Below are 23,975 nucleotides of genomic sequence, written 5' to 3'. Positions count from 1 at the left end.
TCTCCCTCCCCTCGTACCCGCACTCAACCCCAACCCAACCCAACCCCCCAAAACCCACCCACACCCACTTCCCACTTCCCACTCACATCACTCTCGACTCACACACACACACACCCGCTATCCCCCCTCCCCCCAAACCCCCCCAACCCCTCCACCAAAAAATCTGTGCCCCCTTGTACCAAGCGACAGGCTGCTTGTTCCCCACCACCGCAGCAGTAACCACCAATCCATCCCCCTTCACACCCCCCTCCCATCCGAAGCAATCCAATCCCATCGCAACTCCATCCAACTACTCCCCACCACCCACCCCTCCATAACCACACATACAATACCTTACAGACGCGCATCCAACTTTTGGGTTTGGTCACCCCCTTCCCTCCCCACTCTACCGCTGTTGCGCGCCGCTCGTTGGTGATTGCGGCTCCGGAAAAATCCCCGTCTTCCAAACGAAAGGGACGCGCTCAGGACACAAATCGCCAACCACCACCCCCAGCCTCGCCTCGCGTTCTCATACTGCACGCCGCAACATCAACGCACCCCACCACCATCACCACCACTACCACAACCACTACCACTACCATCCCACCAACCCAATCCTCCCCACCCACCACACAACGAAACGTCCCGTTGAACGTACCTACCATCCATCCACCATCCTTCCATCCATAACCACCACCACCACCACCACCATCGAAAGTGCCAACGGCATCGTCCCGTTGCGGACATACTAAGCAGCACAAAGGCTGTGCGCGTCCGAAAAAAAGCGATACCCACTCCCGCGCACCGGAGTCGAGCGCTCATTTGACGCTCACACCCCGCCCACCCCTCCCCCCGTCCCAGCCAAAGCACGCCTGCTCAGCAGTGGCGGCGGCGATAGGCCCATCCTAAATTGCTTGAATGTTTTCGCCGACATCAAACTCGCCCATGCTTGCCAACTCGGGCTTGAATAACCCAGGCGATCTCGATGGAACAATCAACCCCGCCTCGTTGAACCCGACCGGCACCTATATGCCCGCCAATCAACACCACATGCCCTTCTCGCCGCCAGCTACGGCTACATCCGAGTACCATACGGACTCTAAGCCGCGAACCTCTCTGGAGAACGTCAGTCCTCGCGGACTGAAGCGAAGTAGATCTCCCGACAACCATAATCATGGTCCGGGTGGCGATCTCAGTGTCAGTGCAGGTACGCGTTCTTTTCTTTTGTGTCTCCTGCGATGTGATTGACGTGCCCTTCTCTCTCTCCCCCCCCCTCTCCTACCATCCCACACCTAGCCCTGATCGTGATTTTTCTTTTCTTTTTTTCTCCCCCCCCCCCGTCTTTTGTACCTGCCATACTCCAACCTTCCCCTCCCTCATATCGCTGCAAGGTCTGGTATCTAACGGATTGTCGCATTAGTCCCGACCGAGGACCCTCCACGAAGGAAACGGGGCCGTCCCCCGAAGAACAAGAATGCTATACCTGTCAGTCCACAGATGCAGGCCGCATCCACCCAGCAGCAGCAGCAACAGCATCAGCAACAGCATCAACAGCAACAACAGCAGCCGCAGCAACAGCAACAGCCCCACCTCCCGCCGCAACAGCACCAGCAACGACAACATCCACCGCCACCGCAATCGACGATTGGAACTCCTCAGGTCCAGCACGCAGCCGTCGCTCTTCCCACCCCACCCAAACCGACACCCCCAAAGACGACTACGGTCAAAGCATTACCCACCGTGCGGGACCATACCACTGACCAGTTGACCCCGGAGGGAGATGAATACATCCCGCGCGAAACGGACGATGCGGGCGATAAAAAGGTGATGATGACGGGCCACCTTCTGGGTGGGAGAGAATATCGGTGCAGGACTTTCCACGTTCCGAACCGAGGGGACAAGCTCTTCATGCTGGCGACCGAATGCGCTAGGGTCCTTGGTTATAGGGATTCCTACCTGCTGTTCAACAAGAATAGATCGTTGTTCAAGATTATTGCGACCCAGGCCGAAAAGGATGATCTGATCCAACAGGAGTTGCTGCCCTACTCGTATCGCTCGCGACAGATCGCGATTGTCACTGCGCGGAGCATGTTCAGGCAGTTTGGCAGTCGGGTGATCGTGAACGGGCGACGTGTCCGGGACGATTATTGGGAGATGAAGGCCAAGAAGCAAGGGTTTACAGAGGACGATCCAGCAGGAGAGAAGAGACCCGGCGCAGCAAAGCAGAGAGCGGCCGCTGCCAGCGAGCAAGCTGCGCAGCAAGCGGCACAGGCGAGCCAGCAACCGCAACCGACGCCCCAAGGCGGCAACACGGAACCCGCCGCCGCCACGTTGTACACGCATGAATCGGTGCAGCTCGAGCAGCAACCTCAGCCACAGATGGTCCAGCCAGGCCTCGGAGGACCCGCGCCGGTCAACCTGGCTCCGCTGCCTATGATTCACGTCATGCCGCAGGAAGAGAGGACATCGAAGGAGTTGTACAATGTGCCTCGCCCAAGACACGAGATCTCGGGACCGCCGTATCAAGATCGGTCCTCGAACATACCCATGACGCAGATTATGGATCAGGCCCATCAAACCGCCGAGTTCAACAAAAATCTGACGCAGGGACGAGCCATGCGGACGAAGATGTACGACAACATGTACAAGAAGTCGCCTCCACCCCAGCAGCGCATCACTAGCCCGCCATTGGCTGCCAACCACACACCCCAGCACACTACCCCGCAGCCTCAACACCACGCACAGATGCACCCGCAGCAACCGCCATCGATGATGAGCCCGCAGCAGCTATCCTCGCTAAATCATCAACATCAACAGGCTCAGCAGGCCCAGCAACAAGCTCAGCAACAGGCCCAGCAACAGGCGCAGGCTCAGCAGCAGCACCAGCAGGCTCAGCAGCACCAACAGCCCCAGCAGCAATCGCAACCGCAGCAGCAGCAATTGCATCCGATGAACACGCTGATCCAGCACTCCCCTGTCCGGCCAACGCAGGGCATCAAACCAGAACAGCTGCATAACCCCGCTGCAGGTGGCTACCTGCCGCAAGGTGCATACTTCCATCCGACCCAGCCACAATCGGGTCACCCGCAGCAGCCACAACCGGCGCACCCACAACAACGGCAGATACCCCAATCACATCCGCAGGCCATGCCTTCCATGCATGTACAGCAGCACCCCGTCCACCCACAGCAGCCGCAGATGTACCCACCACCCACCCCGCAGCAGTTCCTGCAGCAACAACAGCACCAGCAACAGTACCCACCTCCATCCCAAGGGTATCGGCCACAGCCACCCCCACAGCAACAGACACAATGGTGGAGCGGTGCTTAGGTCTGACGGTGGCTAAAGTGGTGTGGTTGACTGTCGACGAGGATTGTATCAGGTGACGCTTGGCTGGATGATGTTGTGGTCGTCGTCTCTCGCGGCGGCGGCGGCCGTGGTGGTGGTCGTCGGGGTGAGTGCAATTTTGGTTACGGTGACTGGGTGACGTGGTGGTGGTGGGTTCATCTTTGAGATCCTGGACGCGCAAAAGTGGACGGTGAACGGTGTGACGACTCGATTGTGTACGTGTGTGTTTGTGCGTTTGATTGTCTGGGCGGCTTCTTTTTCTTCTGGAATTTTGGATATTCTCTGTTGATTATGTTTTTGTTTATTTTCGGTCTGGTGCGAAACTGTCTGGTCTGGCCTGGTTCACGTTGGGGGATTTTCATTTTACTTTGTTTCGTGATTTCACCGGTTGATACCTCGGTTGCCGTTTGTACTCCCTTTTCTTCTTCCTTAATGCTGATGGAAGAGTCGTGATGGTGTTGTTTGATGTCTTCTCTAGCTGTTGATGTTGACGCACCTTTGTTTTCGACGGCTTCTCTGCTTTTGTTGTCTTGGTTTTGCTGTTTTCCTTATGGGGGGCCGTGGGTTCATTTTTGATATTGTTTGTCCGGGTTTGTACTGTTTTGGCTTTGACTTTATCGTCACATTCCTGATGTTCTTTCCCCTTTTTCTTCCCCTTTTTTCCCTCTATTTCGGGTTTTAACCCGATTCCGAATACAAGACTTGCTCGATTTCATTTCCTTCCTGTATTCTTTTTTGATCTTTTCTTGCCTGGGTTTGGTGTATTTCTTCCTCCTGCTCATGCTTTGTTTACCTTTCCGAACACTTTACCTTCTTTTTTTCTTTTTCCATTCTATTTTCTTCTTTCTTCTTTGATTATTTTTCCTTTATCACCGACGGCGGGACTCGGTGCTTGTTTTGTCATGTCGTGTGTTTTTTTTGGATTATTCACTTTTACTCCATTGAAAACCATTGATTCCGTCTGAGTGAGATGTCGTGTGTCTGGATTGTTCACTCTACTCCATCATCGAAACATTTTGATTCTGAGTATCGAGAGTGAGAGTGAGAATGTGTGTGTCTTTATGTTATGTAACTTATCCACTCCACTCTACTCCACCTTCGAAACTCATTCCAATTCCACTTCCAATTCCGCCAAAGCCTCGAGTTTCAAGAGTGATATACCATGATGCCGCCAAACCGGAAACCGTGCGCGCTAGTAGGGCAAAGTGTGAGACGAGACATGGCCCGGTGGACTCTAGGCATGTGGAGATGTGGAGATGTAACTAGAGGCGGATTCGGATCGGGGCGGCTATGCTGAAGCGGCCAGATTTACAGAGGTAGTCTTCCCCTCACTTGGCGGTCTGGTCGCGTTTGGATGTGTCTGGGCTCTGGCTGGGCCATGGGCGAAACATTCTTGTAGCAGTTTATGGCGGTTCATCCCATCTGTCCGACCGTCCGTATGTATATAGGTGGATTACCTATAGTTTGCTCTAGTATTACGGCGCTCGCCGAAAGAAAGTTGGCTTGTGCTGTAGTTATATGCTGTGCTGTAGTTATATGCTGTGCTGTGCGGGGGGAGTGGGTCTGGGCATTATCTGCCAATGAGGTACTTACTATGGGTGGTACAGGGAATGCAGGTACGATCACTCTACATATACTCTAGTATGATAGAGCTATTAGATATTCACAGTATGTACATACGGTTGTGATTGGGCCATGGGGTATGGAGTTTTCCATCTTTGAGTATTTGAGTATTTGAGTTATCCGTGTCTGGGACCAGTCGATAGTCGACAGTCGACAGCGATGGGCCATCGGTGTGAGTGATATCGCGAGTAAACAGGCACTTACCCCACGTACCTAGGCAGGTACCAGCATCATACCTATTGAAGATCAACCCGCAAATCCGGGAGCGAAATCTAGTCAGTCACCCGGGGACCCCTCGCCCGCAGTCTTGCAGTCTTGCAGTCTCGCGAGGATTAGCCCGATATCGCTGTTCAGTGGCCGCAGCGATATCCGAAACAGCACTTCCACTTCTTCCACCACCGCTCAAGCTCAAGCTGGAGCTCGAGCTCGGGCTCCGCCTCGTGATCGCTTCTGCCGAGTGCACAAGTGCACGCAAGTAGGCGCGCTCTCCTGCCCCTCCTCCTTTTCCTCCTCACGGACCAGGCACAAACAAACGAAGACATGGACGAGCAGGATGTTTCGGTTCTGGTTCTGGTTCTGGGCGCCACTGCTGCTGCTGCGCGGTGTGGCCGGAGTATGCATACACGGTAGTGCGCGTAGGGCGGTGGGCGGTGGGCGGTGGCAGAGCCGTGCCTTTGTGTGTAGGTATCTACCAGGATGGAGAGGGGGGGGGGGTGGAGGGCTCGACAGGTACGGACAACTGATTCAACTGACTTAACTGACTAAAAGCAGCAAGAAAGGAAAGCAGCCTGTAGTCTTAGTCTCCAGACTGAACAACCCCAAAGTACCTAGAGTATCTCTGCAGTGTTGATAATACTGTCTGATGTCTGTTGAATAGGGATCGACCGCCTAGACATAAAAGCAGCAACAGAGAACATTTCAACGTTGAGGCGACCGCTTTCCCCGCTTCGGGTCTGGCCCACGAATCTCGCAATATGTACATGTCTAGAGTATCTAGAGCATGTACTATATACATTACATACGGTAGCATGCACGCCCGACGCCTAACCATACTACCCGTACTACCCAAGCGCACCTACTAGATAGATGTATGCAAGTATCTACAAAGCATGAGCGAGCGAGCGATGGTGGAGATCATCCGGGCGCATTAGATATTTACATATTCTGGGGGGATGTACATATGTCTCATCATCGAGTCAACCATCGGGCAATCTCCGTGGGGGAAGGGATGGGGGGAGGGGAGGGGGGATGGATGGGGAGGGGAGGGGGGATGGATGGGGTCGATGGGGTCGATGGGGTCGATGGGGTCGATGGGGGGGATGGGGGGATGGGGGGGATGGCCAGTGTTCCTGCGGGTTCAGGAGCAGGAGCGGGGGCGGGGGCGGGGGCGGGGGCGGATCTTTGGTCCGCTCTGCATCGCTGCAGCACTGCACGGACGCTGGGGGATGGGGGGGTGGGGTGGATGGGGGGTATTAGGTGGTGCGATGCGCAGGGTGAATGAGAGAGTGAGAGCGAATGAGGAGTGAGCGAAGATGCTGATAGAGTGTTGCGACTTCGAGAGGAAAAGAGGGGCAGCTGATGCATCCCATCAACGACTCAACGTTCGTTCGCCATCTATGCATCCGCCTATATGCATTCGGTAGATACAACGATACGTCCCCCGCTTTACCCACAGCCGCGCCAGGCACCACCACCAGGCGCCAGGCACCACCACCAGGCGCCAGGCACCCTCACCAGGCACCAGGCACCATCACCAGGCACGCAGCGCACACAGGGTGGTACGATTTTTGCTGCTTTCGCGTCGTCGTCGTCCCCGGTGTGTGTCGAGTGTGTACCTGCATCGCCTCCTCCGCCTCCCACCTCGCCTCTTCGCCTCCCACCCACCCATCCACCCATCCACCCATCCACCCATCCACCCATCCACCCATCCACCTCGAGCCGGGAGCGAAAGGAGCGCAGGCACGCTCGTTTGCCAGTGCATCCGTGGACTATCATAGTCACACCACACCACATCATTACCTATCCTCGCCCATCCGTCCATCCCCCCCTCCCCATCCGGGAGTGACCGTGTCTGTTTCCATATTCTGTGGAACCAACAGTCCCCATACAGCGCAGCTCGAGCAGCTCCAGAACTAAAAAAAAGAATCCAAATCGCCGCTGCATGCGCTCGGATCACCTTCGATCCACGATTCGTACCGTGCACGGTCTAGCTGGGGAAGTGGTGTCTCGTGGCCTTCTTGCCCAGCGCCGAAAAAGCTGGAAAAAGAAACAGATGGAGGGAAACAAAGCAAAACAAAATAAAAAACCGTGTGCATGTATGGGCGTGGGGGCGATACGACTCGACTCGACAGGGCGTGGGGGCGATACGACTCGACAGGGCGTGGTGTGCATGTGGATGTGCATGTGGATGTGCATGTGGATGTGCATGTGGATGGGGATGCGCATGAGGATGCGGCAAGGCGAGCAAGAGAGAAAGAGGCGAGGATGGATGGGTGGTGGCCGTGTGTAGCCATGGAGATGGAGATGCCGGAACTCTATGCCCCGTCGTATCTCCGCCCTCTCGCTCTCTCCTCTCCTTCTCTCTGGTTATCTCTATCTCTCTATCTCTCTTGCTCTCTCTCACACACTCTCTCTCACACGCTCACCCACCCACACACGCTCACCCACCCACACACGCTCACCCACCCACTCCCTCCGTCACTATTGGTAATGTCATCATCATCCCAACTCCCAAGGCTGGAGAGTGGACAGTGGGTGAGCGAGTGAGGTCACGTTCTCCCTTCATGTACAGGGGATGAAGAGCGGAGGAAGGGAGTACCTTTTTCTTGCAGGGATGGGGGTTACCAGTTTCCCGGGCGTCACGGCTCTGCATATATCTCTACATGTGCTCTAGATGTGCTCTAGGCTAAGATAGAAACGAGGTGCAATGTAGAGGAGTATATAATACTATATACATTATTATTGCATGTGGGCACGAGGGGTGAGGGTTGGATGAAGAATCTTTTTGGTTTAATCATTGAACTGCAGTGTATAGCAGGTACTGTGGGTTATGGACTCATAGACTCACGGAAGCGATTGGGTGACGGGTGATGACACATGTCTGGCATTGACGTCCAGGCCTCACTTGCCTCACAGCCCACAGACCTCACTCGCCCTACTCAGTCTCACGGCAGTATGTAGAGTCTACATAGACAGCGGCAGGACCAGCAATCCCTTCGCAGTCCTAGCAATCCGTGCCCCGCAATGTCCCATCATCCCAAGCCCACGTACTCTACAAGCACAACGGCCGGCGAGCTCACCACCAGCCGTCCAGAATCCAGAATGCAGATCGATCTTCCGTCGTCCCCCCCTTGGCGGAGGGTGGGGCCCGATCGAAATCGTCGGGGGCGGGCGGGGGCGGTTGATCGCGTTCGCGTTCGCTTTGCTTTTTTCTTCTCGGTCCGGTGCATTTTCCTAATCGACTCGGTCCGTGGTCGGGTCCGTGTCCGTGGTCGGCATCCTGGGGGACGGGGGGAGGGGGGGACGAAGGGTTCAATGACGCCCCCATTGCACCAATCCATCGTGCAAGCCCGACGGGGACGGGGACGTTTGTTTGTCATCGACTCATCGACTCATCGACTCTTCGTATCCACCCCCCGATACCTGCTAGTGCTGCTGTCTGTCTGTCTAGTGCTGCTGTCTGTCTGTCTAGTGCTGCTGTCTGTCTGTCTAGTGCTGCTGTCTGTCTGTCTAGTGCTGCTGTCAGACGGAGACGGAGACGGAGCAGGAGCAGGAGGATGAACAGGAGGAGGCACAGACAGGTACAGATGCCATCATCATCGTCGTTGTGTGGGGCTGTGGCTGTGGAATATAATGTCGCAATGGCAGATGGAGATTGCCTGCTCCACATAGGCACCTAGGTGTCCGCGAGATGATGCTTGCTTGCTTACATAGGGACCTACCTACCTGCTTCGCGCTCCGCTCCGGTCCGTCGGATGGTCCGCTCGTTTGAGGTTTCAGCCGTACCGACGATGGGAGCTACATACGAAATAATTGTGTCCGCTACCTCTGGGCCTCTGGCTTTTCCATCGTGGCCCAAGGCAACTACACGCGATAGACGCGGGCCAGGCCCAACCAATGGCAAGATTCGGAATGAGATGCGGCTTCACCACCACTATTACCACCACCACCACCACCACCACCACCACCACCACCCCTTTTTCCGCTTTTTCCGCTTCCCGGCTGCATCGGATCCCGCTCCTATTCATGATCCTGATCCTGATCGTGATCGTGATCGTGATCTCGGCGGTGTAGCGGTGTAGCGGTGTAGCGGTGGAGCGGTGGAGCGCTGATCGCGCGCAAGTTGCTTTTACATACATACCTATGTCGAAGCCCCGAGACGATTGTCGAGGAAAGGGAAGAAAGAAGTAAATACATACTTTTCTCACTCACGCATGTCTCGAATGAAGGTTTACTCGCCAGATCGGACCGTAGCGTCCGCGTCCGTGTCCGCGTCCGTGTAGAACTCGGCGCTTCTCACCGAGACAGATGGACAGACAGACGGACGGACGGGCGGGCGGACGAACAAACGAACGAACTCGCCGTTCTAATCGTTCTAATCCAATCGGTTCCTTGGTGACTGACGATATCGATACATATGATACATGTCGAGCGGGTCAATGCTCCCGCCCGCCCTCCCTTCGTTTCTAGGGATCCGGGGATCCGGAGAGGAATTGTTTCTTCCTTCCGCTAGGTCTGCCTCGATTACTATTGTTCGACCGACACAGCCGGCTCCAAGGGCCCCAAGGGCCTCAAGGGCCAACATGGACAGCCCTAATCACTATACATAGGGTATAGATGTAGACTAGACGGCAGGCAGACGGCAGGCACACGTCAACAGGAACTGGAAGGAAGGAAGGAAGGAGGGAAGGTGGTGAGTCGTGACGGAAGGCTGGACAGGACAGGTCAGCACAGGACAGAACGGAATATATCCGGGCTCGAGGCTAGACTCGTCTGGTCGGTCCGTGTTCGCTTCAGCTGGCAGCTCCAGCCTGCTTTGCTATGCATGCATGTACCGATGCTGTTATCATACATACCAAAGTAGAGTACATACCGGTACCTGCGCTGACTGACTCGCCGCTGCGGCTGTGTGATTACCGTAATCCCCAAAACATCAATCTCACACACACGCACACACGCGCACACATGGTCCCGTGGCAGTCGTCGCTACCGCCGTCGTGGGCCACACGGGCAGAATCCGATGGTGGGAATGCTTGGATAGACACGGTATGTAATTGGGTATGTACCTGAGTAGGTACTCTACGTTCTATGTACCTGCGTATATGTGTAGATGGAAGTCGGTACTGTATTTACTTTGTTTCCTTCAAAAAGGCAGCTAGAGTAAGCAGGTACCGTACCTACAGCCCCCCCCCCCCCCCACCCCCCCCCAGCACGCAGATTTTCCCGCAGATTTTCCCGCAGGCCGTTCCCTTCCTCCTCCTCCTCCACCACCACCACGGTCCACCACCACCTTCTTCACCTCCACTACCACCACCGTCGTTTCGCGTCTTGCATCCCAGACAGTCACTCTCTCACGCAGCCAACAATCGACACGGACCACCAGGAACATACTCCACATACATACATAATCCATCGCATCGATACTTCGTTGTTCGCGCCAGCATTCCTTCCCTTCCGTCGCCCGGAAACGGTTAATCCAAATCATTAATCCTCGTCCCGGGGGGTCTCATAACCCACGGACGTTCTTCATCCTCCGTCCGATCCACCACGCGTTCGTTCGGATTCAGGAACCATCTCCCACACCACCGCCACCCCCCCACCCCGTACGCAGGCGCACGTATCTACTCTACATTTCGCAGCAGCGTGGTTTCCCCCTCCCCCCCGATCGCCACTACCGAATACTCTACTCTACTTCACGGAACCTCGAAATCTATCTATCCAAAACGAGATAGTCCGGACTCCGGACGGACGCGGCGCTTGTCTTCGAGGAAGAAGAAGCAGAAAAAAACGCTGTGCTGCACTGCTGCGGCTGTCCGCCCCAGGGTGTCCGATCGTCCACTCGAGTGCGTCATTTTTTTTTTAATTTTTTTTTATCTCAGAGTCCTTGTCGAGCACTCTGGAGTCTGGATCTACACTTTGTATTTCCTCTTCCTCCCAGTCTTTATCTCCGGCGCTCCGCCCCCCCACCACCATTACTACATACTACCACCATCCACACTCACCCACCCCCCCAGGACAAGCGAAAAGAAAGAAATAAAAAAGAGAGAAAGAAAGAAAGGGAAAAAAAGAATTCGCCATGTCAGACGAGCGAGCAAACTGGGCCATGGAGTCCTTCACGTTCGCGCAGCCAATGAGGATTTCTACTCTCCACGCGTATGCCAGTGATGAGCAAACCGTTAGCCCGATGAGCTCGTTTCCGCCCATCCCAATCCCGTCGCGACGCGGATCGGCTTCGAATTCCAGCCCTAGCTCGTCGGACCAGGAACTACTGTCGTTCCTGCGTGATGATGGGCAACGCGGCAGCTGTAAGAGCTGCGGCCCTACCACCACCACGACGTCTTTCGAGGACGACGACCAAGAGGCTGTTGGACTTATGACGACAGAACAGTGCATCGTCTTGGAGCGTCACTTCTCCGATTCTCGAAAACCCTCCACTAGTGAACGCCAGGCCTTGGCACAAGCCACTGGTCTCCCTGTTCACCACATCGCTGTGAGTGTCTCCTCTTTGCTTATTCCTACGCTCGTGCCCCTCCACCCCCCTCCCACCCCCCGTATGTACCCAATCCCCCTCTCCCTTAAACTCCTACGCTCTCCTCCCCTCCTCCGACTGCTTTCGTCTGTTCTTTGATATCGATCTCTACATATACACCTCCAACCCCTACGTCTGCTCTCCCCCCGACAGCAACTTGGCGTACTCACCGTATACCACCACACTCTCTCAACTGCATCATCGCCACCATTCCTGGTCCTGTACCTGTACCTGGTCCCCTCGTACCTGGTCCCCCCGTACCTGGTCCTCTGCCTGTGCCTGTACCTGTACCCGGTCCTTTGCCTGTGCCTGTGCCGTTCAGCCCTCCTCCTCTATCAATTGCACTTGGAAGCTCCCGTAGGTTATTTTTTTCCTTTGCTCGTCCCATAATCTTGACCCCGGGCATCCAGGGTCAGGCTATCTATCTCTCGTATATGGGCCGGGGTTCTCACCCGGAGAACTATTTGATTGACCACACCTTCTACCTGCATACACATGCCTCATATGTATTCGTTTGGCTCTTCTCGGACTCCTAGCTAACATACTACCTACTCAGGCGTGGTTCAGACTACGTCGTGAAAAAGCTCTGCCCCAGCGACCACAACCCGAACGGCAGAACGGAGAAAAAATAATACTTGGATCTGCTGGCCGGCCTCGACAAACAAGTACCACTATAATATCCCACACATATCCTCTGCAGATCGACACCATGCTCGCTACACCAGCACCACCGCGCCGGACCCAGTCCTCTCCCTCGAAAGTCTGCAACATGCACAATCACTCGGATCCTTCGTGCAGCCACGCATCGGCGCTCGCCCGCTCCCTACTGGCCATCGCCACCACCAACCTTGCCGCGAAGAACGAAGAAGATGACTTCCGGGAATCTGGACTAGAGCCACCCCAGTTCCAGCTGAACAGGGAGCGGACCTTCTCGAAATTCCTGGCCAGCCCGCAGAGCCCGTTCCCTTCATCCGCCTTCTCCGACTACGGCTCAAGCGAATGTTCGTCGGCCGCATATACACCGTCCGACTCGGACAACGAGGATGATCCCTTCGAGTTCGACAACGGTTCCCCGCAGCCAAGTGGTCGCTTCGATAGCGACGCAGGGGTGGTCGAACAGCCCCAGAGAGATAACTTTAGCCTCTTTGCGGCGGCCATCCAGATGAATTCGTTGACCTACGACTTTGTGCTTCCTAGCTTCCCACCTCAGAAATTGGTCGAGCGCCGTCCCAACAGGTTTGGTGGCGACGCCGTCACCCAATCCGCCGCTGCTTCCACCGCCACGGCAGAGGATCCGTTCGCGGCGAGCTTCGCCAACCAGCTACGATCACCATCACAACAAGAGGTACCGCCCTCCTCCTCCTCATCATCCTCCTCCTCATCCTCCTCCGACCCCTTCATGGATAATACCCTCGCTGCACGACGTCGGAGACCTGATTCGGATTTTTTTCTCCTTCGCAGCAACTCGTTCGCCGGGGTTCCAGATAGCAGACAGACGCCACGGACGGTTCCGATCCTTCGCCGGATAAACACCGACGACGCCAATCTCGGTCGCGTATCCAAGTACCCATCGTTCAGCCCAGTCTCGGACGATATATGGCCCGACACGGCTGTCACCGTCCGGCTGCGCCGCCGTCCTTCGTCTACCAGGCCGAGGCCATTGTCCGAGATTCTCCGCGCAGGCCCGCTGACCCCGATCTCGCCGCCCAGCCCGGAAGACGAAGCGGCATCACACACTCCCCCTCCTCTACCCGAATCGCAAATCAAGCAACAACAGCACACGCACGAGATATCACCACCGACGACACCACCAATGCCTTCGGCAGTCTTTGATGATGCATCTATACCACGGCAACTTGTGTGGTATAACGGCAACAACTATAGCAGCTTTAGCGACGATGAGGAGGACGCGTTCGCGTTCGATTTCTATAGTTCGCCACTACTGTCGGCTGGACCGGCAGCGCTCTTGACGACGGCTTCGATAGCTTCGTCGACGACCTGTGGTGATCGAGCGTTCTTTTAATTTATAATGCACACGGCCACACCATATTGTTAGCACTCTCCACTTTGTGTTTTTACTTAATTCTGCCCTTTTTCTAGTCTGTATACCTATGCCATGTCATACTCTCTCTCTATCGATCTTTCTTATTGTCATGTACGCACGCATGCATAAATCCTTGTATTTTAGGGATGGGGGTGGGGGGGAAGGGGGTTCTCGTCTTGCTTTGGAGTTTTTTTCTTTTTCTTTTCTCCTTATTTCGTATCATCACAGCACATTTTCATAGGAGTTTTCTTTTTTTCTTCTTCTTTCTTTTCGTTTCTCTCAGCTATTTGTATTCAGTCTACTCATACTCATGTATCGGTCAGTAGGGGCGGGGATGAGGGGATGGTCAGTGGGGTCGGTCGGGTCGGTCGGTCGGGGTCTACATATGAATAATATCATCGGTCCTGCTCAAGTATTATGTGCATTGTGCGTTGTGTGTGCTCAAAGTTCAAACACAGAAGTTGTGAGAGGCAAAACTGTGACAGGTGGGGGAGGTGCATCGTGTGTGATCACTCGAACAAAATCTCGTGAGCGGGCACGTCTCAAACGGTGCGTATTCGAGAAATCAGGTGCCCGGAACACAAAGATGTTCCTGGGAACGAGAAGGCGGATGAATTGGGCTAAACTGACAGCTGACAACCCTGCCCCTCGCGGGGTGGAGGGGACCCACCAGTATGACACCAGACCTCTGTTACCGCCATCATTTGTCTACCTGAAACGCAGTATCTCTGAAGCCAAGTGGAGGGAAGCCAAGGGATTGGCGGACAGCAGAATCACTCACAAGAAATACAAGTAAAGCCGGAAATCCGGCTAGAGACCTGACCCAAATCTAGAGATGGCCCGCAAACGCCTCGCCTCGAGATTCTACCAACTCAAGACAGGACACTGCCTCACCGGCCAGTACCTCCAGTGGACGAAAAGCCGTCCGGAAGACCGCTGTGGCTGGTGCCGCTACAAGACACAGAGTCGGGAACACCTCTTCAAAAAGTGCCCTGAATAGAAAAGTCAGCAAAAGACACTATGGGCAGAAGTCCGGAAGCAGACAAGGAGGGGGAAAGACCGCTTCAAAATCCGGGACCTCTTCGCAGATGAGCGATGCAGCAAGGCCATCCTAGAGTTCCTCTTCTCCACTGATGCGGGCAGACGGATGCCTGAGACAGGCCACGGCGGAGGCAGGGAAAGTCACATCGGGCCGCCTGATGAAAGTTAGGTTGGACAGTGGCGGGGAAACGGGGGGGGGGGGGACGGGTAGATATTGCCATGATCTAGATAGGTCGCACGCAATCAATGAATGAACAAAAAAAAAGAACGCACCTAGTGTGAGAAGCGCCAGCACGCCGGTCTGAGTGGATGCTGAAAGATGATACACGGCGTGGGACATGTATATATGTACTGGTGTGGTATGGATCTGGTCTGGGTATGGGTGGGTCCCTGGGCGTGAACCTGGACGTGAACCTGGACGTGGACCTGGATCGGCTGGTGCGGGGGAGGGGAAGGGATGATGGATGTACACCCTACCCAGGGCGCGGGGATGGGTGGGTTCCAGGGAGTCTGTCGGTTTCGTGCACAGGTGGAGCGTGGAGCGTGGAGGGAGTGGGTTGCTACCTTATTATACACCGGGCCGGATGGGCAGTAGGTACAGTGTTGCCGCCACATACTGTGTGGGATCACGGCAGATGCGGTAATGACCACCGCCCATCACAGTTTGCATGTGGAGTAGTCATAGAATACGAGATGTATATCCACGGCGTAGACACGGTACTCATGAGTGGCGAACACAAGTGCTCACAAGCAGCCACGGCCCATCACAGACCCTCACTCATCACTTGCCTCCACCACTCCGTGTGTAAATTTCCTAATAATACGCCTCTCCCCACCACCTCAGTTGTCCCACCTCCCCCACCACCCCCGTTTCCCCCATTCCCTCCCCCCCTCCCCCCCCCACCGGAAACTCGAGTGTATCAAACAACCCCTCCCACCCCTCCCAATGATGCGCGCATCTATGCATAGCCCTCCCAGCATCAGGGAACCACGCAGCGCGCTCCCAGTCGACAACGCCAACGACGGCATCGCCATTCTCCGCGATGATGATGTTGCTGAGGTCCCAGTCCATGTGTGCAAACACTGGTAGTGCGCTTGCGGACACGAGAGGGGATAGGTGCGGGTTGTGAAGGAGGAGGGAGGAGGTCGAGGGGAACGGCCCGCAGTGCTGGAGTTGGTAGGGGCGGAAAATACTCCCGGAAGGGTGTGGGCTGTGAACGTGCCCTGGATAGGGGGAGGGGATGTGGCTAAGCTGACGGATGTAAGAGCGGATTTGGTACTGGAGGCCTACATGGCGGGGTTAGTACTGTGGGTGAATGGGAAGGAGGGGGGGGGGAGAGCACCTTCGCGCTGCCGCGGAGATATCGTGTCCCAGATCTCTTGGTGGTTGACGCAGATTCCAGGGATGCGCGTGAAGACGTTGAAGCTGGGGTTGTGGTTAGTCGGGCTTGTGGTGAACTGGTGGCGGCAGGGGGAGGGGAATGTAGAGGGGCAGAAGAAGGGGGAGTGTATGGTCACTGGTAGAGACGCAAGCACTCATGCTCGCAAGCAAGCGGGCCTATGTACAATCACCGAACGAAGCGGCCATGTAGGCAGGTATGTAGCAAGCGGCGGGCATGCGTGCGGGGACGCCAGCACCATCGTGCCCACATCCCTCGCACGATCGGAGTGAGTGAGAGCAAAGAAAAGGTGACATACTCAGCGCCCATATAAACCAGATCCGGGACGGGAATGTTGGTATGATTCCTGACGAGTTCCAGCGCGAGTACCTCGTTTTCGTCACGATACTTGAGCGTGGAGTGGTCCGGAATATATCCGCCGACACCGAGCTCGTGCGGTCCCAATCGCTTCTTGAGTATGTGGTGAGGTAGGTGGTGGATGTAACGCTCCAAGGGAGGCATTGGTATGTTGGATGGTGTGCACAGGGAGAGCCAGCTTTCGTCGGCCATTGCTGTGGTGGTAAAGTGTGCGGGAATAGTAAGTGTTTTGGTGTGTATTGGGAGGAGAGAGGGATATGTGTGAGTTGTGATGGGGGGAGTAGGAGAGAGGTGGTTGTATACCGATTGTGCAGGAAGCCGGCCAGTGGAGAGACTAGACTGTTCAAGCAACCAGAGACAGTGCTGGTTTCCGGCTAGTCATCCATCCATCCAGCCAGCAAGCCAGCCAGCAAGCCAGTCAAGCCAGTCAATATATCCCACCACCCGCCATGGCCATCGCCACCTCCACCTGTCCGTTACCGAGTGGCATCAACCACCAGCTCGACCACCAAGAACGCGGATCCTCCTGGCTTATATAGCCCGTCCGGATCGATTATACAGCCCCCGGCCAATCCAGACAGCTCCTCGCCGGTATCGGCCGCACTCTGGGACTCCTCTCCTCGCTTCTTTAGTCCTCTTGTAGACATGCCGGTCTTGGCCCTATGGCTTTCCCATCCAGCCACCAGTGCATTTCCGATGCTGACTGCAGACGACAGAAATGGGAGATTTCCTCCGACAGCCAGCGGCAGTTGTAGCGAAGATAGCGCACGCACAATCACCGGGGGGGGGAGGCCTTTGGACACGGCTAGGCTTGGACACCGCCGCCGCTGTAGACAGCGAAGGGGAGAGGGGTGCCAGGTAGTGGTGATAGGATATCCCGCCCAAGGGGGATCTGGGTATCCATTGGTGTGCCCCAGTGACCAGCTCAACATGCGGAGAATCCGAGAGCCGTGCAGGATGCTTAAGGCTGAGAGCGTGGCCAAATGGTCGCAAAGTACATATCGACCTCGCTGGTGGGCTGCAGCCGCACTGCGAGTTGGCACTCGAAGTATCCTGACGGCGAAGGCGGCGGCTAACAGTATCTACCGCCGCTTAGTGCGTGTCTGGGCAGATGTAACCGCCGCTTATGGAGGTTAGCTGGATGTTAGGAAAAAGTTAGACTTGATGGAGTGAGCCAAGGCGTAACTATGATGGATTCGAACTCTTGGGAGTTGGAGCAGTCGGTATTTACCTTTGTGACTAATGTACTTGATGGGAAAGTGATCTCGGTGGGGGCGGGTGAGATGCTCAATGCGGTGTTTTGAGGGAACGACCATACAAACCGTCATTATGCGCCTCCCGATAACACCGCAACGAATCATAGACGATGACACGCTCAATCGACGCTATGTACGGATGGGTCACATGACGCCGAAAAACGATGAAATTGCCACCGAGAAATCGCAGGCCGCGATGAGTGGGTCTTCTGCACGGACACCCCAACCCGCCGTTCGCCACGTTGTGCGATCGTTTGCAGAGGCCGATCGCAGTGAATCAGATCACCTAAGGATTGCCATCCGCACGGCCGGAAAGGAACGAACAGAAAAAGCCGGCGTCATCCGGACTGTGAACAGAAAGTGGGGGGGGAAAGACATGTCCTATCCTACGTAGCGTATACCGTCCTAGGAGAATTTTGACCCCGAGTACAAAAAGAAAGCGCACCAGAACCACAAACAATATTCCCACGCCAGAAGCAGACCCCACAAAGATTCGATTATGAAAAAGCGCGAAGAAAACCGACAAGATTTGTATACAACGCCTCTGGAGAACATTGGAAAAAAAACACCGATGCTCGATCCCTCCGAGTAGTACCGTAAGTCATCGATGTTATATGTAAGGTCCCCCAAATCAAACGTGTAGACTTTCCGCCGCAGCCGCCCTTTCGAAAGAACAGACTCGTATCGGGATCGTCACGCACGACTACCAGGAGCCGCCGCCGATCTGCTCCTGGTGGACCTCGAGGGTGTCGCCGTCCTGCATGTCCAACTGTAGCAGAGAGGAAAGTTAGCAACATTCTGGAATCGTGCGAGAAGACGATGTAGAGATGTTTGTCTGCGTGGGGGTAGAAAGCATCCAGCCAGTCAACCGCCAGGTCGACGACCCAACTCAATCCTCTGAGCCCCCTCATCCCCCGACTTACGGTCGAGCGAGTATAGCTACAGTACCAAGGGGAGCAGATGTGGGCGAGACAAGCAAAACGCAGGAATGACTGGAGTACTAACGGTATGGGGCGAGTCCACGCCCGAAACTCTGGTTCCATCGAACAAGAAGCGAACGCTAGCCGGCGCCTTTCCCTGACGGTCGCAAAACGCGTCCATCAACTTCTTGAGTTGAGTCGACCTCTTGATCTTGAAGAACACTTCATTGTTACCGTCGGTGACCTTGATGTTGAGGTGCTCGGATTGTTCGCCGGCTTCCGGCTTGGAGGGGGTGCTGTTGTCGGCGTCGGACATGTTGTTCTGGCGTTCGGTGTTCGTTATTTGGCGGGGTTGGTTGGTGATGGTTGAAGGTGTGGGGTGATGTTGAGAAGGTGGATTTAACTTTAAGGGTGTTGTGTGTGGTGCAAAAGAGTGAGAGAAGAGCTCGGCGGAGGTAACGCGGGGAGGGCTTGGTATTGACGCGCCCAACCTAGCAACCAAGTCACGAGGACAAAATGTATGAACCGTGGATATGTTTCGAGAAAAGCAGTAGAGTAAAGATACTGCCACGGATAATGGAGTCTCGATATATTACTTTGCTGTTCTCTACCAAGTGTGAGATTCCACGGCGCCTGCGGAGTTACAGACCGGATGAGGTCACGCTCTGGAAGAAGACGACTGAGCGCAAGAGTCGCCTCAAGACACAGCCAGCCTCCGTGACAATCGCCCACCCCTTCACAGCAATCGGAGTCGGCTAACAGTCATGGTAAGTGCGATATATCCATCATCTATCTTGGGTGCGGATGCTTGCTGATTGTATTCTCCACGTCCAGTCATCATCTCTCGAAGCCGCTTTAAGGATCAATCCTCCATGCTATCCGCGCGCGGTATGTTTCACAACTGCACTTCTCGGATGGACTCTTGGCTGATGGGCGCCTTGTCCCTCGACGCAGTGTGCCATACAGAACTGTCTGCAGAAGAATGGATACAATGAGGCACGATGCTCAGCACTGATAGACGCGCTGTACGAATGCTGCACCGAGATGTACAGGCGCGAGGGACTGGCGGAGAAGAATGTGTGCTGTCCTCAGAAGTCACTGCTCGAACTCAAAGTCAAACAGAGGGCCGAAGAGAAGGCCACCGGCGCAGAACTTCGCGAAACGAAACGACGGTAGCAGCATCGACTGGACGGTGGGAGAATGGAGTAGAACTGTAGCACGGGCAGATGCATTATGCATGAATGTTTTTTCTGCACAAATACGGGCTCCCTTCGATGCCCAGCACAAACTTGCCTGTTTGCTTGCCTAAGACCTATCACACCCGTCGAAAGACACTGCTTCTTCGTACCGTCCATCCCCCGACGCAAACGCTCTCCCCCAGAGGTTAACTTGTACTCGCAACCAACGAGTCGATGCTTCGTCTGTGATGGTACTTCACCGTAAAGCTTCCGCCATGAAAAATGTATGTGACATTTGATCTTATACTAATCTCACAGCTCCCCACAAGTGGGGAATTGAGATAGTTAGGGACCAGATGATGCGAAAGCCGCTCTCTATATGAACACTGGTAGCGCGCGAGGACTGTGCAATAGCAAGCCGAACAAACACTGAATGTTTGCTCCGTGACTCTAAACAGCGCCAAAGACATAAAGAGAAAAGAAAAAAAGAAGCGGAGAAGTTGCACGCAAAACTTTGGACTTTATGCAGCCGCCAAGCCATTTTTAGCCGATGAGGCTGAGTTGGCGTGCGAAGTGCGCCGAGAGATTATCGCTTGGCACAGAGATCATCTGATTATGGCGCGTTGCTTTGCTACGGACAAGGATGATGGTCTAAAGAAACGGGTCATCATCAACAACACCGACGGACCGAGCGACTCGACTCAGTGAACTCCCCGTGCCTACACGTTTCCCGACGAATCCTTGAATCCTCCGAGTCTCCATACATTCTACAATACTCCCCAGCGTACCGGCATCTAACATGGCGCCAATCTTTGGTGACTCTTCGCGCCCCAAGAGGAAGAGTACCACTACCAACACGGCCGCCAACGGGGAGAAACCAGTCTTCGCGTTCAACGCGCCGAGTACCTCCGGGAGTAGCGGATTCTTCAGAACGGACGCATCACCTCTCGCGCAGCATCGCCCCCAACAAGTAAGTGGTACTCCCAACTGGAACGCTCAGGTTTTCGATGAGCTTCGGTGGCTAATTGCTGCTCGTTCAGATGGAGGACGGCTGGGACATGGGAGAAGATGTATGGCAATCCGGAAAGCTATGGTGCGGTAATGGGCTAACAGCTAACTTCTCGCAGAGGAGTGACGAGAGTCAAGTCGAGATGGACGATTCACGGGCGGAATACGAAACTTCAGGTGTGTTGCGGGTATTCCCCGCCTTGTCGTTCCGTGTCGCTGACGATGCGGCAGCAGACACAGAAATAGAGCTGATCAAGCCGGAGTTTGTGGCTTTTGCGACCCGGCTGGATGATTCGGGGATACTGCGACAACCATTGACGAACAATACCGAAGAAAGTGCCGCCGCCGCCTACGATTTGATCTCGACATTTCAGAGCTACGCAGCTGTACTCATGGAGGAGTCTGAGCGGGCCTTGGAGGATATGACGGACACCACGCTCGAAGATCCTCGAGAGGAATATGACATCAACGAGACCAAGGAGCAGGCGCGGTACTGGCAGCTTGAGCATCAAACATGGGAGCTTTTTGGGGCTCTTATATCGCATCGTCTGTCTGTTGGCAACCGCCGCCACGACATGAACTTGCCAGGCGACTTGGCAAACGACAGATTCTCCAGCGATGTCCGTATTAGGGAGCATTTCTTCGACGCAGACACATCATTTACGGAGTTGACCATAGTGCTTGAGTGGTTACGCCGCTACTCGCCGGCGCCTACCGCCGACGAAATCGAGGTTCCAGGACTTTACCGCGAAGGAGGAGGTTGGATTTACACGAAGGAAGAGATCAAGAAGCAAAAGCGGATGAATCAGAATAAGCAGCTGTCGCTCTTTGGCGCTAGGGGTAGTGCTTTTACACCAGCATCATCGCAGAATTATGTCACCGAACTCGATCCCGATGCACCCAGTCGACAGGGACGACAGTTGGAAGAGCAGGACGAAGCATGGGAACAGTACTTGATGAAGCTAGTGTGGGGATTCCTGAGGAAAGGAGAGATTGATACCGCACGTGACATGTGCGAGGACGCCGGCGAGTTCTGGAGAGCAGCAAGCTTGAATGGTGGGCTGGATGCATGGGATCCTAGAATTGACGGCGTCCGGGAGACGGACGAGGAGGATTTTGCTGTCAAAGGAAACAGAAGGAGGGAGCTTTGGAAGCGGATGTGCTATGCTCTCGCACGTCGAAGGGGAGGCAATCCGTATGAGAAGGCTTCCTACGGAATCCTGTGTGGCGATGTGGAAAGTGTAAGTTATACTATGATGGTCTTGTCTGTTGTTGCTGACGGTTCCAACGTAGGTGTTGCCGGTGTGCACAACATGGGAGGACCTCCTCTTCGCTCATGTCAATTCCCTTGTCGAAGGATTCTATTCGGCCAAACTCGCCGAGCTATCCAGGATTCCCGCGGCGGTGACACGATTCCCTAGCTTTGATGCCATAGCCTACCATACTCGGGGCTCTCTGAGCGACGAAACAATTATGCCTCGGATATTAGACGAAATAGCTGCCAATAGCAACGTCAAAGAAGCGAAGCTGCCGCTTCGGTCAATTCAAGGCTCATTGATTTCCCTCCGCTTCCCCGCACTCATACAGGAGCTCGCCAGACAACTGCGACAATTCGAGGAGGTTCCAGACTATGATCCACAAAAGGATGATATTCCGATCGCCGTAGATGCAACCGATCCCCGGACGCTGCGTGTCGCCGTCCATATCCTCATGGTTCTACAGGCTTTAAATGCTGGTTCCGAAGAGGGCACAGCATACCACGTGGCTGCGGAGAGGGTGATTTCAGGATACGTCTCTACTCTTGGCGAGTGCGATAAGTTTGAGCTCGTGCCGCTATATGCGTCGCGCCTGTCACCGGAAAAGGCGATCGCTATAGTCGGTAAGACCTTGGTCCACTTCAAAGGCGATGGTGCCAAGCGGGAGGAACTCATTCAGCAAATGCACCATCACGGAATCGATGTGGATGGATGTCTGAAAAAGACTATGGAAATCTCGCTGCAACTGTCGGAACCCCACTACTCAACATCAATCGTTGACGGGGCAAAGAGTTTCAATGGCTTCACTGGCGAGCTCCGACCAGAGGACCAGCAGCTCATCAGCGGCTTGGAGTGGTTGATGTTGGGTAGCGTCTCGCTACAGAGCGAGCTCGTTCGTGGGGCATGTGATGTTTACAAGCGGTTCCTGCGTAAGTTAACCTACCGCTTCCGACCGAAGTCCGCTGCTAACGTGGTCCAGTCACCGGGCGCTTGTACGCTGCCAAAACGCTTCACACCGACGTCCACTCGAACAGAGTCATATTCACTCGGGGTGCTAACGGACATTCGGGCGATCCGATGGAGGAGAACGAAGGAAACGGCCTGGATGACAGCGAGGAAACTCAGCTTCTGGTGGCTGTATATCTCGCCATGGAGAGCCTTATCGATGCTATGATTGCTCTCGAGGAGTGGCGCGAAGCCCTTAAGAATCTTCCCGAGTAAGTTGACATTTGATCTGACGGATGGCATCATAACTGACGAGACAATTGCAGACGACCAGATAGGACAACCGCCCGCAGACTTAAGCCTGTCTATGACAAAGTGGTCAGGTATCTCGCCCCCATGGTTAAGGACTTCTGCGACGAGGAACAGCTCTTGCAACTCACCGGGATTCGTCAAATCCGTCAAATTTACGTTCCTGAAATGGTCATTGCCTTGCACAACGTCTATATGGACGCCGGAAACTACATCAACCCTAGCTACATGATGAACGCCCTTGAGCTTACGGCTGAGGTTGCAAACCCCGGAAAAAACATCTTGGATACGTTCAGGGAAACTGGTCGGCTGGCTGAGTACGTCGATGTGATTGCGGCTGCTAGCAGGACGCTCTTGGGCGCTACTCAAGATGGGGCGAAGGATTTGGTGATCTGGGCTGTCGACAAGTAGGGCACCACTTGTAATACCTCTGGCCAACGGTGACGCGGTGTGAATTTCGGGGCTGTATGTACTACAGATATGGACGCCGCACGGGAGTTTCATAGGCGGGTATACTTAAGTAGGCATTTGAATTCTTGATCATACTCTTTTACCACAGTTTC

The 23,975-nt window shown here is 54.8% G+C and overlaps 8 protein-coding genes across 8 annotated transcripts; 6 read left to right on the top strand and 2 right to left on the bottom strand.

Moving 5' to 3' along the window:
• The first annotated feature begins 771 nt into the window (after window positions 1-771).
• BZA05DRAFT_213942 (chromatin remodelling complex Rsc7/Swp82 subunit-domain-containing protein) lies at window positions 772-3,404 on the top strand. Its single transcript, XM_051479637.1, has 3 exons — window positions 772-1,186; window positions 1,400-3,071; window positions 3,268-3,404. The coding sequence occupies exons 1-3, from the start codon at window positions 898-900 to the stop codon at window positions 3,323-3,325; spliced, it is 2,019 nt and encodes a 672-aa protein (XP_051341862.1). The 5' UTR covers window positions 772-897; the 3' UTR covers window positions 3,326-3,404.
• A 7,460-nt stretch (window positions 3,405-10,864) lies between these two features.
• Window positions 10,865-12,003, top strand: BZA05DRAFT_213911 (uncharacterized protein). Its single transcript, XM_051479636.1, has 2 exons — window positions 10,865-11,012; window positions 11,184-12,003. The coding sequence occupies exon 2, from the start codon at window positions 11,246-11,248 to the stop codon at window positions 11,795-11,797; it is 552 nt and encodes a 183-aa protein (XP_051341861.1). The 5' UTR covers window positions 10,865-11,012; window positions 11,184-11,245; the 3' UTR covers window positions 11,798-12,003.
• On the top strand, window positions 12,004-13,349 carry BZA05DRAFT_213906 (uncharacterized protein). Its single transcript, XM_051479635.1, has 3 exons — window positions 12,004-12,055; window positions 12,255-13,043; window positions 13,160-13,349. The coding sequence occupies exons 2-3, from the start codon at window positions 12,408-12,410 to the stop codon at window positions 13,184-13,186; spliced, it is 663 nt and encodes a 220-aa protein (XP_051341860.1). The 5' UTR covers window positions 12,004-12,055; window positions 12,255-12,407; the 3' UTR covers window positions 13,187-13,349.
• A 523-nt stretch (window positions 13,350-13,872) lies between these two features.
• On the top strand, window positions 13,873-14,150 carry BZA05DRAFT_389209 (uncharacterized protein). The gene has a single exon (XM_051482743.1). The coding sequence runs from the start codon at window positions 13,889-13,891 to the stop codon at window positions 14,066-14,068; it is 180 nt and encodes a 59-aa protein (XP_051341859.1). The 5' UTR covers window positions 13,873-13,888; the 3' UTR covers window positions 14,069-14,150.
• Window positions 14,151-15,597: 1,447 nt separating this feature from the next.
• BZA05DRAFT_369131 (uncharacterized protein) lies at window positions 15,598-16,981 on the bottom strand (the record flags this gene model as incomplete). Its single annotated transcript, XM_051481611.1, has 3 exons — window positions 16,482-16,981; window positions 16,127-16,209; window positions 15,598-16,070 (listed from the first exon to the last, which is right to left on the bottom strand). The coding sequence occupies exons 1-3, from the start codon at window positions 16,730-16,732 to the stop codon at window positions 15,598-15,600; spliced, it is 807 nt and encodes a 268-aa protein (XP_051341858.1). The 5' UTR covers window positions 16,733-16,981.
• A 1,518-nt stretch (window positions 16,982-18,499) lies between these two features.
• Window positions 18,500-19,032, bottom strand: BZA05DRAFT_333560 (ubiquitin-related domain-containing protein; the record flags this gene model as incomplete). Its single annotated transcript, XM_051480690.1, has 2 exons — window positions 18,500-18,565; window positions 18,802-19,032. The coding sequence occupies 2 exons, from the start codon at window positions 19,030-19,032 to the stop codon at window positions 18,500-18,502; spliced, it is 297 nt and encodes a 98-aa protein (XP_051341857.1).
• Window positions 19,033-19,292: 260 nt separating this feature from the next.
• BZA05DRAFT_442346 (uncharacterized protein) lies at window positions 19,293-19,892 on the top strand (the record flags this gene model as incomplete). The annotated part of the gene is made up of 3 exons (XM_051486746.1): window positions 19,293-19,466; window positions 19,551-19,604; window positions 19,683-19,892. 3 exons carry the CDS (start codon window positions 19,293-19,295, stop codon window positions 19,890-19,892), a joined length of 438 nt encoding a protein of 145 aa, XP_051341856.1.
• Window positions 19,893-20,543: 651 nt separating this feature from the next.
• BZA05DRAFT_213774 (107-domain-containing protein) lies at window positions 20,544-23,957 on the top strand. The gene is made up of 7 exons (XM_051479634.1): window positions 20,544-20,864; window positions 20,935-20,964; window positions 21,022-21,079; window positions 21,137-22,143; window positions 22,196-23,087; window positions 23,138-23,375; window positions 23,430-23,957. The coding sequence occupies exons 1-7, from the start codon at window positions 20,694-20,696 to the stop codon at window positions 23,821-23,823; spliced, it is 2,790 nt and encodes a 929-aa protein (XP_051341855.1). The 5' UTR covers window positions 20,544-20,693; the 3' UTR covers window positions 23,824-23,957.
• The last annotated feature ends 18 nt before the right edge of the window (window positions 23,958-23,975 follow it).

The sequence above is a fragment of the Tricharina praecox genome (genome assembly GCF_024521635.1).
Source record: "Tricharina praecox strain CBS 144465 chromosome Unknown BZA05scaffold_5, whole genome shotgun sequence".
Classification (NCBI taxonomy): Eukaryota; Fungi; Ascomycota; class Pezizomycetes; order Pezizales; family Pyronemataceae; genus Tricharina; species Tricharina praecox.
The sequence above is the reverse complement of the archived record's forward strand: the minus strand, read 5'-3'. Positions and strand labels throughout refer to the sequence as shown.